Source organism: Plutella xylostella, chromosome 11, assembly GCF_932276165.1.
Source record: "Plutella xylostella chromosome 11, ilPluXylo3.1, whole genome shotgun sequence".
NCBI classification, from domain to species: Eukaryota; Metazoa; Arthropoda; class Insecta; order Lepidoptera; family Plutellidae; genus Plutella; species Plutella xylostella.
In genome coordinates this window covers 246,857-267,866 of record NC_063991.1, presented here as the reverse complement: position 1 = coordinate 267,866, position 21,010 = coordinate 246,857, and the positions used below count along the sequence as shown (strand labels likewise).

Here is a 21,010-nt window from a genome sequence, read left to right as displayed (position 1 = left end):
GTTGTGACTTAGAATCAACTGTTGACGCGGCGCGGCGTGGGGGTTGGATAATTACCTCTTTTGCTGACCATACATTACCAAATATCTTAACGTAACGTAGGCAAACATGACATGTAACTTGAACGAGGTTAGCAAACAATGCCATGCGATATTACCTCATATTATGCAATAAGTAATAATATTTCGAGAAAATATTTGAAATAGAAATCTATGATGACTTTTCGTATTTGTAAGGGACTTGTAACGTGTGTATGTAGTACCTATGTTAGGTACAGTTAGAATAATTTTATTTAAAGTGGCGATAAGTAGTAGAAAAATTTATTAAGCTAATAAATAATAATGCTAGTAGGTACCTACATAACTTCGTATTTGTTAAAATAACCCTTGGGTTTAAACTACTTTAAACCTAATGCTGTAAGTAAGAGATCGCTCTTAGCGATAAGTCCGACTACAGAGTTTCTAGTCTGTACCTAAGTACTTATTTATTAGGGGTAGCCAGAGGTGCATTGCTGTACCCACTTTTCGCCAGTGTTTATGTTAGTCCCAAAGTAATAGGGGGCGGACCTATTGCCATTTCACGGGCACATAAATAGCTTACGATCCGGTTTTCTTTTGTAGCACCCGCAGAAATGACAAAGTCTGTCGAATCACCCATAAAAGGACCTCTTTTGCTCATAATTTCCACACCTTTCTTGGACCATTTTTGTACAATAAAATAAATAAAATAATAAATCTATACCAAAACACTTTCCACTCATGCAAAAGAATTACAGTAAATTATATAGAATCACTCAATTATGACGAAATTGAAGGTCTGCTACATGTAGAAAATTAAAAATTATTAGGAAATAATATATATACTTAAGTATTTATTTACCCTTATATATATATACTCATTTATATCATACCATATTTATATGCACTAAGTATTGTATTATTATATTTAAATATGTAGCTACAAAACTAAAATATAAAATATGTCTAACAAGTAGGAAACTCAAGCGATGAACGAAAGACACTGGCTCCTACGATACAGGTCTCCTAGTGTAGGTTGCCAGGGCCATTTCATGCAGTCGAAGCCTTGTGTAATGTAAATTGTGAGTTAACTCGGTATTATTTAAGATTAACTACTTCTACTTTATTTAGATCATAAACATGTTGTAATAGGCTAAGTTTTTGTCAATAAATATATTCTATATATTCTATATTCTTCTATTCTTCTTCTACATCCAAGACCCGAGAACAAATATCTGTGTTTTAAACAAATATCTGCTCCAGCCGGGAATCGAACCCGGGACCTTCAGCTCAGTAGTCAGGGTCACTAACCACTTCACCCGTCGGTCGTTTGTACAAGTCAAGTTCAGAAACGTTGGAATAAAAATCGAAAGTGTTGGCTGAACAATGCGTTCCGTGGCTTTCTTCCACCGAATATTGTTAAAACCGCAAACAGTATTGTTTTCGCGCCAACGCATCGTCGCCATTTTGTCACAATGCTCACAATTTTTGTGACTTGTGTGTTGTGTAGTTCAGCGGGTTCCGTGTATAGGGATACCTAAGGATTACAATCCGATACAATTTTCAATCCGGTCGGATTTGAATTTTGGATTGGATCGGTATTTTCAGTGTCAACATTTTCATCATCATTAGCATATAGCAGTCCACTGCTGGACGTAGGCCTCTCCCAAAGCACGCCACTGGATGAGATCTTTAGCTTTCCGCATCCAATCATAACCAGCCACCTTTCGCAAGTCATCACCCCCTATTATCTACATTTGCCTGGTCGCATTTTAATAGACCCAATTTTTCTGTACAATGGATTGATATAACTTCTAAAGAACAACTTTTTAGTTTACAATGGATGATTAATATTTATTTAGATTGTCAAATCGGCCGGGAGTCGAACCCTGGACCTTCGGCATAGCAGTCACTAAAACACTACACCATTCGCCAGTCAAATTAAGTAGGGCATCAAAATACTAACATTCCATAAAAAGTAGTTAAGAAGTGTGGGATGACGAAATTTGTGTAGTCATCAAATGTGTATGTCATAATGTTTATTATCTTGCTGGAACCTGTGAGTCAGAGGGCCACTTTCTATAAGGATGTGATCTGGTCATATGTGCACCATTACCTAAGATATACAGGGTGATTGCTAAGTCGATATTAACATTTTAGTCATTTCAGAAGAATGTTGGTAGAAGTTTATGTCGTTTACGTCGTTTTTAGGTATTTTTTAACATTTTATTATCACTCCACAGACTTTATGTCCGTGCCTTATTGAGAGATCAATATATTGTGATAGTTTGGTTGTTTTTTATTTTCATCTTTTAACTACTCACTACTCAATGTGGTGAGTAGTTGAGTAGTGTGTACTCAGCGATTTTAGGTTAACTTGTTCTACTACTATTGCTACTGAGTATTGGGAGGTAAGTTCAACAAATTGGAGTTAAAGATAAAATACTCTTTATTGCACACAAACAGAAAAAGTATTACAAATATGAATAGAAAATAAATAGCACAATCGGCGGCCTTATTACTAAAAGTAATCTCTTCGAGACAACCACATTTATAGGAAATACAAAGAATGAATATGGGTATCGTGTGAAAACAAGAGTTTTGGGAACCAACGGAAGTTTTTTTTTTCAATTTACGGCGCTACTTGGGCTGACACTTCACCTTAAGTTATTATTAGGATAGTTTCTGCATAAAATAGTAAGTAGAATAGAATAAGAATCTTCTTCTTCAATTGCCGTCATAAGAATAGAATAGAATATGTATTTGATACCTTCAGTAAACTTGAAGACGTCCTTAAGTCCCAAATCCCTCAATGCCTGAAGACTAAGGTGTTCAATCAGTGTGTTCTGCCTATCCTCACTTACGGAGCCGAAACATGGACGCTCACTGAAGCCAACAAAATAAAAGTCGCACAAAGGGCTATGGAGCGCGCCATGCTCGGCATCTCTCTTGTGGATCGTATGCCCAATGTCGAAATTCGACGTAAAAATCGTGTGGATGACGTGGGTAGCCGAATCACAAGATTAAAGTGGAGATGGGCAGGACACTTGGTTAGGAGGGACGACGGCAGGTGGACTGGGGCAGTCACAGAGTGGTGGCCAAGAACTGGCAAACGAGGAATAGGCAGACCGCCGGGCCGATGGTCTGATGACATTGTTAAGGTGGCCGGTAGACACTGGACTAGACTCGCACAGGACCGGAAGAGATGGCGTGATAGGGAAGAGGCTTATACCCAGCAGTGGGCAGATACGGGCTGATAATGATGATGATGATGATGATGATTTGAAACCAAAGAACAGTAGTACATGCAGACAAAACATCCTAACTAATATTATAAATGCGAAAGTAACTGTGTCTGTCTGTTTCTCTTTCACGCCAAAACTACTTAACGGATTTGATTGAAATTTTGTATACATACGGTCTGGACCCTGGGAAAGAATATAGTCTACTTTTTATGGCGGAATTCCCACCGGAAAACTTTTTAAGGCGAAGCGAAGCGCGCGGGAACAGCTAGTTATTCATAAATATGTGAATAAGTATACCCAAAAATATGCAAAACATACAAAAAAATGCAGCTTTCATGAAAGCTGAACGGTCTAGGTCACACATTTAAATACTAAGATCTAGAGTCTAAGGTCACAAATAGAAATAATATGAATTAACGATGTGTGTCAGAATAATAATATATTAAGATCCACATCCGGTCAGCTGTTAATATCTTATGTTCACTTGAACAAAGTCTATTCCATTTTTATTTCGTTAAGGGCCCGTACAGGGTGACGTGCCGCGCCAATTTTGGGTTTTCAATGCTCTTCACACAGCACACGCAGTGACACGCACACATGTAAGTTTGCACAGTGGGTCGATAAACTTTTACTCGCCAACTTTATTGACAATTATGTTCAAGTACATTTTGGGTGATTTTAGGGTAAGTAAGTATAATTCTTACTTACACTGGTAGGCACCAGGAAAGAGTAGAAATTAATAGGGGTGCCACTTTACTCTATACTCGGAACCCGATTAGCTTTCTCAAACAAATGTGGTATTTACTTGTAGAAAGGTAACTAAAAGTATTAAAGTGTAGATAATAAGTTTCGGGGATCCTCCAGCCAACTGAACCCCGACGACAAAGCAAAGTAAATACATAGTGTCGCAAAAGGGCTATACTAAGCCAAAAGGGGATGACTGAAGGGGTCATTCTGAACAACTTTTGTTCTACGAGATTTGCAAATTCGCGAAAAAAAATATTCGTTTTCCATGGTAAAAAGTCACATGTCCAACAAAGTTTCTATGAAAAAGGTTTTTTTTTGTTAATTTCGAAAACTCGTAGAGCAAAAGTTCAGAATGACACCCTGTCTTACTCCTTTTTACCCGACTGCCGAAGGAGGAGGGTAATGTTTTTTGATTGTATGTATGTATATATGTATGTTTGTCTGTTTCTTTGTTCCCTCCTGTAGCCTAAACGGCTTGATAGATTTTGATGTATGAGGTATTGTTAGAAGCGTATTGATGGCGCGATGGCTATAGGCTATGTGACGTTCCATTAAAATGTACATAGCGCCCTCTTGAGGACATAACGTGATGATCGAAAAAATAATAATTCAACTTTGCCGTGTAAGGTATCAAATGAAAGGACTTGATTTTCACATTACAAAAATATGCATATTGAAGGTATTTAAATAACAACACCAAAATTATTGAAATAAAAAATGATCATGAACTACCTACCGACGTAAAATTTCATAAAATAAAAACAACTAAAAAGTTACAAATAAAAAAATACAATTATAAAAAACCGACTTCAAAAAACCACTAAAATGTAAGAAATAATTTAAGGTTTACACAAATTATATGTGACAGTACAAATATACCTAAGCAGGAACTGTTCTTTTTTGATGTTGGTGCGGTGACAAAGTAATCTGAAGAAATATGGCACCAACTTCAAAAAAGAACAGTTCCTGCTTAGGTATATTTGTACTGTCACATATAATTTGCGTAAACCTTAAATTATTTCTTACATTTTAGTGGTTTTTTGAAGTCGGTTTTTTAATTTTTTTAATTATTATTTTATTTTATAGTTTTTAGTTTATTTGCAATAATTTTTAATCAAAAGTAAGATGCAAATGATTCCAAAAAGTCCTACTAATCAATACGAATCATTCAAGCCTAAACACGAGGTAGTTGCTATATACCGTTGAGGAGTTCCCTTGACTGCCTTCCGTTTCCATCATCAGATCAGCTCAAGGTCACCATCATATTTTTTTGTTATAAGAACTATATTTACGTTCTTAATTTCATTAGAATCGCTTAATATGTGCCCAAAATGGAAATTCATACCCTGTTTTTACCCCTTTACCCACCCTTGGGGGTGAACTAAAATTCTGAAAAAAAATTGGGACCACCTGGGAGCTCAATGCAATACAACAAAAAAAAGAATTTTCAAAATCGGTTCATAAACGGCGGAGTAATCGGTGAACATACATAAAAAAAATATAAAAAAAAAGATCCCGACGAATTGAGAACCTCCTCCTTTTTTTGAAGTCGGTTAAAAAACTAAAAACCTGACTGTACGCTAAAAACATGAAAACGAGTCCCAATGTTAATGGAAAGTATCGCAGGCGGGGACCAACTTGACCGCCACTCAAGGCCGTTTTCTAAGTAACATTCAGCTAAATGGTGAACCCTCTGCTGGTATAATTTGTTTATATACCGCTTTTTCAATACCTGTAAGTACATTTTTTGGCAGCATAATATTTTTACTTAATTTTAGGGTTTCGAACGTCAAAAGAAAAAAAGCAACCGTTATAGGATCTCTTTGTTGTCCGTCTGTCTGACTGACTGTCTGTCACCGCCCTTTTTCTCAGAAACGGGTAAAGATATCAAGCTTATATTTCGCATAGATGGGGAGTACCCCATAAAAAATATTATGGCACTCCCTGTCCCACACAAGTAAATTGGGGCTTATATTTTTTCCAGTTATTTTGATGTGTATCCTTTTTTTTCTTTGTTGTTTTATATAAGTATGTGTTTCTTTTCTTTAAATCTGTATTTTTTTGTTGTTGCTGTCTATGTGTCGAAAAAATGTATCTTTATCTTCAAATCACGCCATCTATCGTTTGTTTTTTTTTGTGGCTACTGTCTATAGAAGAAATTCCGTCATTGACGATTTTACGTTACGAATTTATTTTTATTTATTTTATTTTTATTTTTACATTTTCGTGGAAAATCAACAGCATTTTGTTAATAAATAATTATTACTTATGAACACATAACAACTTGATGCCATTAACAGAATGAACTTAGTAAACCCAGTAAACCTAACACATCCAGAGGAAAAACAAAATCTCTTTCTCTCTCTCTGAAAAACATACTTAATAGCCCAAACTCGATGCTTTTAGCTATTAACATCTTTGAAATAAAATTGAGCCACCACCGTGTTACTGCCCTCATCAGATCCTCACGAGACCATACCTCAACCAGCACCAAGAGACTGTATTTTTGATCCCTAACCTAATGTTCGTGCGTATTGTCATCACTTAGATCCATTCGCTATATTCCTGCTCCTCATCAGACCTTTACGAGACTGTAATATCACGAGAATATTGCACACTATCTAATTTAATTTAATGTATTGAATATACTGGAAGAATTATGCTTCCTCAATTTCAAATCAAATTATGTTGGTGTCATAAAAGTTGAAAAAGTGCAATGACAACCAATGTGCAGTGATTTTGTATCTGTACACGATAAGATCGCGAGCTGTCAGTGCTGCCTAAACCGACGTGACCCTTCTTTGGAGGCCAGCGGCCAACTGAGTCAAACGTCACTTGTGTTTATGATTTTATAACACAGAAAGCCGCCATAGATATTTGTATGAAGATTTGAGGGAAAAAAATTGCTCAAGTTTGGGATTAATTTACACAAAATAAATGTGTGTTTATTAAAAAACAAGGTATTTAGCGCCTAGTCCAAGCCTTTAACTTTATAATATGATAAAAATCATATGAAAATTCTTAATAATTACGACACAGTTGTTACAATACGGGAGTGTGATTGACTGGTTTTTCTTGATATTCTGAAATTAATTTACAGTTATCCATAATCATTTACTTAAATTCGAATGATTCAGCACCTAGCTAGACTCTTCAACAACCTGTGTGATTTTTTTCAAGGCTGTAGAGCATCATTTACTACATAATTCTATGACAATGCCAACCCTCGATTCCCTATTGCAGACCCTTAAGGACTACAGCGGAGTCGTGGTGGCGTAATCGATAAGGTCTCGACTCACATTCGTGAGGCTGTGTGTTCGAATCCAGCCATGTACTAACGAATTCTTTAGAAATGCAGAATTTTAGTACAATTTATGCCACATACTCTTACGGTGAAGGAAAACATCGTAACTGCACAATGCACATCTAGCCCACTAACACCTGGCGTGCTATGAAGTAGGACATTGAAAAAAATATAATAATATAAGTAGTTAAAAATACCTAAGTAAGGAGCGGTGGTAGCTCAGTCGGGTGAGCGCCCGCTTCTCAATCAAGAGATGCGGGTTCGAATCCCGGCGCTGACATGTACCAATGAGTTCTTTTAACTTAAGTACAATGTATATACTATCGCTCTTACGGTGAAGGAAAACATCGTGAGGAAACCTGCATATCTAGATCTAGCACATCTAGATATGTGAACCCACCAACCCGCAGTGGACCAGCGTGGTGGGAAATGGTCCAAGCTTAGGAAGGCAGTTTAGACCTTGGGGATATGCACAAAGGTTCCACTCGAGAGAGCCAGGTGCAGGTACTTACGCCCCCACAGAGAATAGAATAGAATAGAATAGAAATACGAGTACCTAAGTATATTAAAAGTTTATGGAGTATCCCTGTTATTCATTTTAAGTTATATAGAGTGCCTATCCCTGTTAAACAATTTGTTCTTTGCCAGAAAGTGACAAAATAGTTTAATAGCTACAACTTTAATTAATTTTTAATGAACAACAGGGTATAAATTTACCTATCGGGGTCAGGATTCTAGATATGTAGCCTAAGTGCATTGTACTCATTCAAAAACGGCGATACGGTTCTCGGCTTATACGTGAGTACAAATGTACAGCGAAAAGCGGGTGACTTGCTTGCGAGTCACCTCTGTCTACCCCTTCGGGGATTACAGGCAAGGGTGTCAGTACTTGGGTTACCGACCCTGTGATTCCAATCGGTTAACAGCTTTAAGTTTAACATCCTGTCAGAATTTAAAAGTTGTAAAAGCTCGTTACATCATCGAGATTGATAACTATCGTATTTAATTATAGTTAGGCACTAAAAAAAATTACAAGTCGCTCTTAGAAATTCGATAGCCATAAATCAAGCGAGCCATATAATCTCGCTTTCAAAACTATAATAGAAACTACCAACATGTTATTATTAATAAATATGTAACATTTAATTTCTAATCTACAAAAATCCGGTTTGCGAAAAATTTCCAATATAGTTCCACAGGTCAGTGCCTATCGAGCGAAAATTAAAAAATCAAGATGTCACTTTCCTTAAAAAACAAAATGGCCGCTTATAGGTTATGCAAATCGATTATTTCGCCAAAATATTGTCCACATCCGCCACACCTTGCCCTGACGTCGCAACAAATACAAGAGAAAATTAAACAAGAATGAATTTAATATCCTGTTTAAGACAAGTTACTTAAAAAACGTGAAAACGTTTTTAAAACGACAAAACATAGCGTTCATTTCCGAACGCCAGGCTGTCAAGAGGCAGCCGGTGCCTTAGTGCCGAATGAAAACAAACCTTGCACAAAAAGTATAGGAGATTAAACTTTAAGTGCCACTCTGTAAGGTTGAGGTCTCCATGCCGTCCTCTCGCGGAGAATGGAGTTTCTTCGACGACACACGGCCATATGGGAAGCTACACCCTACTTTCTTTGAGCAAGATCTCGTCTGCTCAGTCGCATTTCTGAACTCAAAAGCTCCGAACGCTTTTTTTGGCACAATGGTCTAAAGCCGTGGTGCCGAAAAATTAAAAAGTAAAAACTTTATGAATAGCGCGGGAAGTGGTTTGACATTTGTGTTTTTTTTTTTTGATAATCGCGGTGTAGTGTTGTACGGTGTGTGAAGTGCCTGGATAAACCTACCTATTAATTTTGACACAACTGGGCAAAATGGTAAGTTTTAGTTTATATATTTTTTACTAATAATAAATGTGAATTTAGATTATTTATAGTTTCTAAACAAGACTGGTCTGTAACTAAGGAAAAGTTCAAAAGGAGGTTGGCAATTATTTTAATTGTCTTTCCTCTTTGGTACATTATACTTACTTATTTCAATGTTGGTACTGTACCTTCGAATTCAAAGTATTTTTGCAATATCAACACAACAGTTATTAGTGCAAATTAAGATCTCAAAACCGACTAATTTGCAATTTAAAGCCTCATAACCCACTGTGAACTGGTAATTAAAAAAGAAAATAGGCGAAAATACGTAAACGACCAATTATAAAAATAAATGAGAGTGAGATTTTGTTCGAATGCCTGTTATTTTTTCACTTTCTACAGAGTCCGATGTAAAATGTAAAATTATGCAGATTTATTCACAATCTGACAGTTCGTCGTCAGCTGTACGGAAGAGTTTTATTTTATTATTATAGTTATATGACAGATTGGTTTCTATAATCTTTTTTAATTAACATATAGGTAAATTAAAACACAATCCTAATCCTAACTAATATTATAAATGTGTAAGTAACTGTGTCTGTCTGTCTGTCTATTACTCTTTCACGCCAAAACTACTGAACGGATTTAAATGAAATTTGGTATACATATGGTCTAGACCCTGAGAAAGAACATAAGGTACTTTTTATCCCGTAATTCCCACGGGAAAACTTTTTAAGGCGAAGCGAAGCTCGTGGGAACAGCTAGTAATACATATAACCTTTTGGCCGTGAATTACCATATCCATTAACCACTAATTCTATTCTATTCTATTCTATTCTCTGTGGGGGTGTAAGTACCTGCACCTGGCTCTCTCGAATGGAACCTTTGTGCATATCCCCAAGGTCTAAACTGCCTTCCTAAGCTTGGACCATTTCCCACCACGCTGGTCCACTGCGGGTTGGTGGGTTCACATATCTAGATGTGCTAAATCTAGATATGCAGGTTTCCTCACGATGTTTTCCTTCACTGTAAGAGCGATGGTATACATTGTACTTAAGTTAAAAGAACTCATTGGTACATGTCAGCGCCGGGATTCGAACCCGCATCTCTTGCGTGAGAAGCGGGCGCTTACCCGACTGAGCTACCACCGCTCATTAACCACTAATGAAGTAATGAAATAAGCGGACAGGTGTCAATGGGGTCACTCTATATGACAAAAAACAAATTCAAATTCAAATCATTTATTTTGCTGAATATATGTACATTGGTTTGGTGTATGATAAATAAAGGAATGTCGCTTAACTATACTTGACGGCCGAATGGCGTAGTGGTTAGTGACCCTGACTACTGAGCCGAAGGTCCCGGGTTCGATTCCCGGCTGGGGCAGATATTTGTTTAAACACAGATATTTGTACTCGGGTCTTGGGTGTTGATATTTATATTTAGTATCTATCTATCTATGTATTTGTGTAGATATATCAGCTGTCCGACACCCATAACACAGGTTCTGCCTAGCTTCGGGTCGGATGGCCGTGTGTGAGATGTCCCCACATATTATTATATTATTATTATTATACTCCACCCAAGAGGCTTTGCAAAGTCTTATAATTAAACAAAAAACAAAGCCACGACTCTATCTCGTTGTACACTCATGAGTAATGATAAAGTTCCAGGATCAATAGCACCAAATTACTCCTGAACGGCAAAGGCTGCAATAATGAATCACATTTCAAAGTCAAACTCAAGTCAAAAGTCAAAGTCAAAGTCAAATTTTATTTTATTTTTTTAAAGTCAAAGTTTTTTAATCATCGTACAAATATAAAATTTTCTGATGAAAGTCAATTTTTACAGATTACTCTCCGTTCGGATAAGGGGGGGCTCTTTCATTTGACAGCGCATCAGAATTCTCTTCTCATTAATACTATTCTATAGCCTAGCTATGAGAGCACATGCTACGGCGGCAACAGTCTACCAATTATCTATTTTCATCCAAATCCTAGCCATTTTTCAACTTTACTGTAATTAAGCTTACTTCGAATAAATAAATTTATTATTTATCAAATAACAACTCAAAATGTAAACACATAATTTGTTAAAATTTTAAAGTAAATGTATTTTGAATCATAATTTTGTAAATGGAACTTTTTCATTGCTCGCGAATATTATTAAACAAATATAAAATAAATAATTATATATATTAAATAAATATTTATGGTATATTCTTTATTCCTGCTACACTTTACCCTTTACATCTAAATATCCTTCCACCCAAAGGTTGTCTGGAAGAAATCGCTTTAAGCGATAAGACCGCCATTTGTACATATGTGTTAGATTAAGTTTTGTATTGTTGTCCATATTTTTGTGTGCAAATAAAGAATACCTTATCTTATCTTAAACGTGCCGATTGCACGAAAGCTTCCGTTCATAAGTTTTCGCCAGTACAATAATAATATGTAATAATAATATTTGGGGACATCTCACACACGGCTATCCGACCCCAAGTTAGTCAGATCCTGTGTTAAGGGTATCGGATAGCTGATATATCTACACAAATACATATGAAATGAAATGAAATCGTTTATTTTTCGACGTAGAATGTTAGAATTACTTTTCGAAAATCATAATCTACCACCATTTCACAAATAGATAGATACATATTAAATATAAATAAAAAAAAAAAACATTTATTTGCAGAAAAATTTCAGTACAAACTTATTCTTAGGCACAGCATTATATTAGTTACATTTAAAGTGTACTAGGTATATCTTGAGAAAAGGTTGCAACCTCCTGAACTAGTATTAAACTGTATCTCAGGAGGAAGCGCCTCCCCACGTTATGAATTTTAATATTGTAACTATGTAGGTGTGATAACGGATGTAGTTTGTAATTGTAGCTTATGGGTAACTATTGCAAAGTAAATGTACATTTACATGCGTGCAACACAAACAACAAATTAAATTAAAAATTAAGTAAGGGTTAAATTGATGCCGTTAACATGAGCAAAATAACAACTTATACTATTTTATTTTAGATATATTGTATATATATACTACACTTGACTAATCTATATACTATACCATAAACACAGAATCAGGCTCTACGATAACAATAAATATCGACACCCAAGACCCGAGTACAAATATGTCTTTAAACAAATATCTGCCCCAGCCGGGAATCGAACCCGGGGCCTTCGGCATAGCATTCAAGGCCACTAACCACTACGCCATTCGTCAGTATAGAGTAAACCTCCAGTATTTAAAGTGCGAAACCGAAAAAAACTGTGTTAAATTTTATTGAAAAGTTTTTGGAAAGAAAGCGCCAGTCACGTTTGTTAACAGTCGCAGATTCACTTTTACAATCACACGGCGAAATTAACGTTTTGCCAGAATTACTGCGTGAGACGGCGTGCATACCTAATTCCATAATTTTTAGACTGAGTTTTTGTAGCAGTCTAGCATGATTCACTATACAGGGTGTTGCAAAAAGGGTATAGGTACTAACTACGAAACTCGTAGAACAGAAGTTGTTCAGAATGACCCCTGAGTCGGTGGTAGCTCAGTCGGGTAAGCGTCCGCTTCTCACGCCAGAGATGCGGGTTCAATCCCGGCGCTGACATGTACCAATGAGTTCTTTTAACTTAAGTACAATGTATACCATCGCTCTTACGGTGAAGGAAAACACCGTGAGGAAACCTGCATATCTAGATCTAGCACATCTAGATATGTGAACCCACCAACCCGCAGTGGACCAGCGTGGTGGGAAATGGTCCAAGCTTAGGAAGGCAGTTTAGACCTTGGGGATATGCACAAAGGTTCCATTCGAGAGAGCCAGGTGCAGGTACTTACACCCCCACAGAGAATAGAATAGAATAGAATAGACCCCTGAGTCACCCCCTTTCGGCTTAGTATACCTTTTTTGCAACACCCTGTACACACTTACGCGACAAAGTATTCTGAAAAACTTTTGTGCTAAAAGTTTTGGAAATTAGCGGAAAAATATTTTCGTTCTCTATCGTAAAAAGTCACGTAACCAACAAAGTTACTATGGAAAAGGTATTTTTTTTTGTTAATTTTCAAAAGTCGTAGAACAAAAGTTGTTCAGAATGACCCCTAGAGTCACTCCCTATCGGCTTAGTATACCCTTTTTGCAACTACCTATATAACAAATATGTAATTATGTATCTGTGCAGATATATCAGCTGTCCGATACGCATATTACAGGCTATATGCCTAGCTTGGGGTATCTGTCCGTGAGATGTGCTGTGTGTGAGATGTCCCCTCTTATTATCATTAAAACACATGTATTGTAAAGAGGTTTGCGCAATTCCTTAACAGATTCTCACATGTTCAAACTTCTGTGCATACAAGATTCCAATTTTGCAACACCATAACAATACCCCATTTTAAATCGCTGTTAAACTGTGTTTTGTAACGTAATTTGCATAGAACTGAATGTAATTTCTCACGAATATGGCTAAATATTCGATAATCTAACCCTTTTATGGTTCATTATGGGATGCTTTAACTCCCACAGACCAAGGAGACCCGAGCAATGAAAAAGTTCACAAAATGTCGACACCAAATTACCCCAATTTTTAAAAACATTTAGTTTAAGTAGATTTATTTATTTTATTTGGAAGATATACACCACAATAAATGAATGTGAATGTAACTTATATAAATAACTTTAAGCCAATCACAAATTTTCTTTTGATCAAATTATTTTTGTTTTCATATTCTGGTGCACTGAATGTACTTCAGTATTGCAGACGGCATCATTAAGCTAGTCTTTTCCGTTTAGGAGTAATTTTGGTGCAATGTCAGTAGAACTTTTTGTTTGCTTGTGATACCCCATTTACACTCGCGCACGAGTGGCGAGGCGAGCGAGGAGGCGAGGGGCGAGGCGCGAGTGTGAACAGACGCTCGTGGCTCGCCTCCTCGCTTGCCTCGCCACTCGCGGCGCTCGCGTCCGGAGCGGTTTTTAGGGCACGAGTCAAAGGAGCTCGCGTCGAGCTCGCGTCGCACGCGAGCGGGTGTTTACACTCTCGCGTCCGCTTCATTCTGACTTCTACATCGTGCCGCGCAGGTTGTGTTCGTCGTCGTATAATTATAAAGTAGTGTTTTTTCCTCAGTTGTATAATGGATTGGTCGCAAGACGAAACATTTAATTTCATATAGGTAAATATTTCAATAAAATAATAATAATAAAAAAACACTAAAACGTAAGAAATAAAAGCAGTACTTACCTGCTTAGATATATTAGTACTGTCACATAGAATAGGTCTAAACCATGTCCAAACCTTAAATTATTTCTTACGTTTTAGTGGTTTTTTGAAGTCGTTTTTTTATCATTATTTTATTTTATTACTTATTTATACTTAGTTTATTTGCAATAATTGACAATCAAAATTAAGAAGCAAATGATACCTATAAGTCCTACTAGTCAGTAGTAGAAGTAGTTGCTATATACCTACCGTTGAGGAGTTCCCTTGACTACCTTCCGTTTCCATCATCAGATCAGCTCAAGGTCACCATCATATTTTTTTTAATGTTAAAAATATAGGTTTGTATCTATGTACTTTCTAAATTTCATTAACTACAATCGGTTAATAGGTACCCAAAATGGAAATTCATAGCCTGTTTTTAACCCTTTACCCACCCTTGGAGGTGGAATCAAAATTTGAAAAAAATGGGATCTCAACCCAATACATAAAAAAAAGAATTTTCAAAATCGGTCCATAAACGGCGAAGTAATCGGTGATCATACATAAATTCTTTATTGTTGCGGCTAAAACTTCGACGTCCTCCATCGTTGCTAGCTCAAAGACAACTGAACTCTGCACGAGAGTGTAAACACCCACTCGCGTCGCACGCGAGTGGGTGTTTACATTCGCGCCTCCGCACGAGTGACGAGGCGAGCGAGGAGGCGAGGGCCGAGGCGAGAGTGTAAATGGGGTATGAGTGTAAAATTTTTTCATACAAAAGAATTCAACGCAGACTTTGAACTTATTTTAGATGACATATTTTTTTCCTGATGTTATATCTACTATGATTATAACATTTATATTTTTAACCCCTGACGAAAAAGAGAGGTTATAGTATAAGTGTTATGTGGCTGTATACCCGTGTGTACCTATGAGTCCGATTTTTCATTTTATTTCGGGTCATAGGTAATGTTACCCCGAGTGTTCATAGCCATTTATTTTATCAAAATCGGCTTAGCCATTTAAAAGTTATGCGTTGGCTAGGTTATTATGTTGGGAGTAAGTAAATAAACAAAAAATTGATGAGCTGACCCTCCTGCACCAGTATCGTATTTCTCGTATCATATCACCGCTTATAATTTATCAAATAAATTAATAGTTGTGTCTGTTTTTTATAATCTTTTAAGTATTTTTATCTAAATATAGTAATCATTTAATGAAACTGTAAATATGTATGTACAAAATACAATCTCAATTACTTATTGTAAACTTAAGAAAAACTTATGACTCTAGGTACCTAACTATAACCCAAAAAAAAACTATGTGTCTTCGCTCTGGAACGCATCCGACGCAAAGGTACCTAAGGCCCGGGTTTCCTATTTACTCCGTAGGTCGCGTCAAGTGTCACCGCCGTAGGCCACGTCACGATACTCACTACGTCTACGCGCCAACGTCGGCGTGTGAGGGAGACCGCATCAGTACATTTCTATAGTGAGCATCGTGACGCGGCCTACAGCGGTGACACTTGACGCGACCTACGGAGTAAATAGGAGACCCGAGCCTTAAGTCGCTGGCAGCGTAGCCTCGCTGTACATCCAGAGAGATCCTCTGCATCAGAAACGCCTGCTTTTTCTTAAACTTAAACTTCCACAGATTTCCCCAACTATTAACACACTATCTACCACATATAGGCACATAACAATAACATTGAATACATTTTCGATGATTAAGTAATTAAAATATAAAGTCACACCTCAATACATTGTTCTAAGTTCAACAGTTCACACAATACATCGCGTCGCCCATAGATAATGACTATCTATAGTCTATGGCCTAGTGATGGCGGCAGATCCGGCTAGCTCTATTAATCTATGGTTCCGGCCTTAGATTAACAATATACAAATAGGATGGTATAAAATAGGTGATACAAAAACAAAGCAATAAACTGTCCGAATTTTGTTTACTGTCAAAACGTTTTAAGTTCAAAGTTCACAATAAACCAATGAAAAAAAACACAAATTTTCTAACCGAACTAATTCAAAATAAGTGCTCAGTGTTGAAAGTGGCGTGTTATTTGTCGAGAAGTTTCTTTTGCTCTGACACTCCATCTTGTTGGCATATGGTTAATCTTAGGTTCCGGCGGCTAATGTCGTTTGAATAGACGGAGCATAGACATGGTGGATGAGGCCGTTCAACCTTCACAAGCACGCTTAATTAAAGCTCCACATACTCACCTTAATAAAAAAAAAATCTAAAATACTTTTATTTTCATTATGTTTAAGGTTGCCTGTAAGAGATCGGTCTTAGCGATAAGGCCGACTATTATTCCTAGTTTATAAGTTCTCTTTGTATGTTTTAATTTGTGGTGTTCAATAAAGATTATATTCTATTCTATTCTAAAATATGTACACAGTTTAAAATGCAAAAAAACGCTTTTATTTATACATATTACATCTCAATTTATACTTTTATTAGCTTTTTTTAGTAGCTTCGCTGATTTTATTGTTGTTTCTTTTCTCTATACTTGTCCAGTTAGGTGGTTACTAATATTTTTTCTGTACTTAAGTAATTATTCTAAGGATGTTTGAACGAAATACTATTGACAGTAAAACAGTAAAAAGTAATGGGGTGTAAGTACCTGCACCTGGCTCTCTCGAGTGGACCCTTTGTGCATATCCCTAAGGTCTAAACTGCCTTCCTAAGCTTGGACCATTTCCCACCACGCTGGTCCACTGCGGGTTGGTGGGTTCACATATCTAGCTGTGCTAAAACAGATATGCAGGTTTCCTCACGATGTTTTCCTTTACCATAAGAGCGATGGTATACATTAAGTACTTAAATTCAAATAACTCATTGGTATATATCAGTGCCGGGATTAGAATCCGCATCTCTGGCATGAGAAGCGGGCGCTTCCGACTGAGCTACCACCACCGCTCGATAAAATAAAGTAATATAATAAAATGAACATTAACTTAACTTTTATTTTTGACTACTGCTAATACCGGATTTCCGGGAAAGAGAAAGACCAATGGACTACTACTACTTAGAATTAAATAAATCTAGAATCTAGATAGTCTTCAGATCTTTGAATTTGCCGATGAAAGCGCAATCTCTAATAATATCAGAAATCGATTAATCTTTCCTACAAAACCTTCGTTTCTCCAACAATGCGGGCATTTATACAGAATGTTTTAAAAGTGGTACAGTAGGGGGTGACTCAGGTAATCATTCCGAACTACTTTTGTTCTCGTCTAATAGGCTATGTCTAAAAAAATTGAACAACGCTCATAATTTTTCTGATGATAGGAATAACCCTCCGTATCATCCTAAAAAAAAGACGATGGAAAAAGTCCTGAAGTCAGCCATCATATCCCCGTTTTGTGAAACTTGAAATGTTTTTATTTTTATAAAATTACTGACGCATAGGAAAAATCTGAGATTTTTTTAGGATGATACGGAGGGTTATTCCTATCATTAGAAAAATTATGAGCGTTGTTCAATTTTTTCAGACATAGCTTATTGCCAGTGTCAATAACTCTATCTATCGATAACTGACACGTACTTTCATATGATTTTGACGGAATGCAACTTTTTATGTACTTATCAAAATCGAATGATAGGTCAATATTGCAGACGGCGTCATTAAGCTAGTTTTTTTCCGTTTAGGAGTAATTTCGTGCTATGTCGGTGGAACTTTTTAATTGCTCGCGAGAATACAACTTTTTCATACAAAAGAATTCAACGCAGAGAGAGCAGGACTTATTGTGTCAAAACTCAAAATCGTATGATAGTCAGCTATCGATAGATAAAAAAATATAATAATTAAAACTAGCAGTAACGGAACTACAAAAAAAAACTGCTACCCATTGGAAGAGACACATGACCAACAAAATTTCTATGGCGAAGCCAAATAGTTTTTTCAGATTTTTCCAAATTTGGCTTACTCAAATACTCGTCGTAACACCCTGTATAATCATACACGCAAAAACATAGAAATACAAAAAGTATACTTCAAAGGAAAAACAGTACAAAAAGGCGGCCTTATTGCTTACAGCAACCTTCACATTGGGATAAAACTTCGGATAATTACTTACAAAAGTTACGATATTCGAACTTTACTATTTACTACTATGGAAATTTATTAAATCTCTTCGTGGGAATTCCGGTTATCCTAGTCAGTTTACGTTGGGTCGGTCTAACTATTCAGATGGTCCTAGCATATGTAACGCCTGTAACTCTTACTTCGAAAGTGTGTTCGCCCAACCTTCCACACACGACAAAGTTGACTACGACTACAACACTTTATGTGGTGACGTCATTGCAACGTTGACATTTACGGAAGAAACGGTAATGCAGCTTTTGAAATCCTTAGATGTTAACAAGGGCTCTGGTAGTGATGCCATCCCACCTCTCTTCCTCGTCCGGTGTGCTCCTTCCCTTTCTCTTCCCATCACAATATTATTCAATCGTTCACTTACGGAAGGTACATTCCCCAGTATATGGAAAATAGCAAATATAGTGCCGGTGCATAAAAGCGGTTCTAAATCCTGTATTGACAAATATAGACCCATATCTAAATTAAACATACTTAGTAAAATCATGGAAAAAATTGTTTACAATAACATTTATCCTATTATTATTAAAAATATCTCGACTAGGCAACATGGTTTCTTAAAAGGGCGTTCCTGTGTCACAAATCTTGCAGTATTTACCAATTTTGTACTTGAAAATATGGAAGGAGGTGGACAGGTTGACGTGGTTTACACGGATTTCGAAAAGGCATTCGACCGTGTGGACCACGACATCCTGCTTGCCAAATTACATTTTTTGGGTATACATGGCGACTTGTTACGATGGACCCGTAGTTATTTGAAAAATCGATCACAGGCGGTAGTGATGGGTGGATTTAGGTCTAATTATGTTAGTATTCCATCCGGCGTACCCCAGGGATCGCATCTTGGACCTCTCTTTTACAATGCTTACATCTTTGATATCCACTTGTGTTTCGGCCCATCAAACCACTTACTTTATGCTGATGACAAAAAAGTTTACCTAAGAATTAAGACTCAAGAAGATTGTATCGCCCTGTAGTCAGAACTTAATAAACTGTTTGAATATTATACTCGTAACAAAATTAAAGTAAACGTTAAAAAATGCCAAACTATAACTTTTACACGAAAAAAAACCCCTCTTTTATTTAATTATAATTTTAATGGCGTTATGATTGAGAGAGTGGCCATGGTGCGTGATCTGGGTGTCTTGTTGGATAACAAATTATTATTCCGTAATCACATTGACTTAATTACCAGCAAAGCCTATAAAAACCTTGGATTTGTTATACGCACAGGAAAATTGTTTTCCCAACCTGAGTCCATCAAAGCACTGTATTATGCTTACGTACGAAGTGTGTTGGAGTTTGCTAGCCCAATATGGTCACCACAATATACCATTTATCAAGATCAAATAGAAAGGTTACAAATGAAATTCATTAAATACTTAAATTACCAAACACGCAATAATTCCCGTAATTATTCACGGAATTGTCACGATTTCAAAATGTTAACCCTGTATGATCGACGCTTACTACTGGATATGGGATTTCTGTTTGACATATTACGAGGAAGAGTGGACTGTCCTGAGCTACTAGCAGATATAACATTTAACACACCACAATACCGTACTAGACATACAGCAATATTTGCTCCTAGGGCTCACACCACTAATTATGGCCAAAATGCAATTATGACCCGTCTACTTCGTACTTATAATAACGTGTTTCAGGATGCTGACATTTTTCATAATAATAAACTTTCTTTTAGATCCCATGTAGTGCAAATAATCGGTGATAAGTCCGAATAGTCCGGTGGTATTGTCATATTGAATACATTTACTTTTATATATTTTATATTGGGCGTATATATGTAATCTATAAACATAGTATGCACATAATAATATGTATAAGAATTTAAATAATACTGCTTGTTATATGGTTTTACATAAGTAAGATTTTACATATTTTACCCTCAAATTCATAGACACTATTGTAAATTTACAACAAGGTTTAAATTTAAGTACCTTGAATCGTACTAGTGTCGACTAGTTTCGACTCTTTACGTCAGTCAAAAAGTTAAATCTCGTATATCACAACGTTATTTTTAAACTTACTTTATAGTATCTAAAATCACTATGAATTTGGGGGATAGTCTTCAACTTACTTCTTTTTGCTTGTTTTTTTTTTTTCTTCAGACTATAAAATTGTATAATTTTCAGTTTTACAATGTCATTAAGTCACTGTTTCATCTTAGTTAAAATTAAGTGCCTAAATTAGAAAAATGTGAAAACCTGTTATTCGCTTGAAATGTCATATAACCCCCATGTAACATAAACTTGTATTTTGCTGGTTGGTTTTCCAAATATAAATAAATAAATAAATAAATACTCGTAGCATATTATTTGACCTATCGCGACCTCTGGAAGTGCAACCCGAGCTTTCCGCGCCTACAGTTGAAAGTAAGACCGGCGTGTGACGTCACAGAGAATAGACACGCAGAACTGACATTACCATTGATGTGGCACTTATTCTTAATCCTATAGAGGTATGTATATACTGGAATTTCTGTCTGTCTGTCTGTC

At 36.4% G+C, this 21,010-nt stretch overlaps 1 protein-coding gene across 1 annotated transcript in view; it reads left to right on the top strand.

Annotated features, from left to right (window-relative positions):
- The first annotated feature begins 8,960 nt into the window (after window positions 1–8,960).
- LOC105380911 overlaps window positions 8,961–21,010 on the top strand; it is a 41,260-nt gene continuing 29,210 nt past the window's right edge. The window contains exon 1 of the mRNA XM_048623879.1: window positions 8,961–9,186. Coding sequence (XP_048479836.1) covers window positions 9,184–9,186 — 3 coding nt within the window. The 5' untranslated portion in view covers window positions 8,961–9,183. The remainder of the gene's footprint in view (window positions 9,187–21,010) is intronic.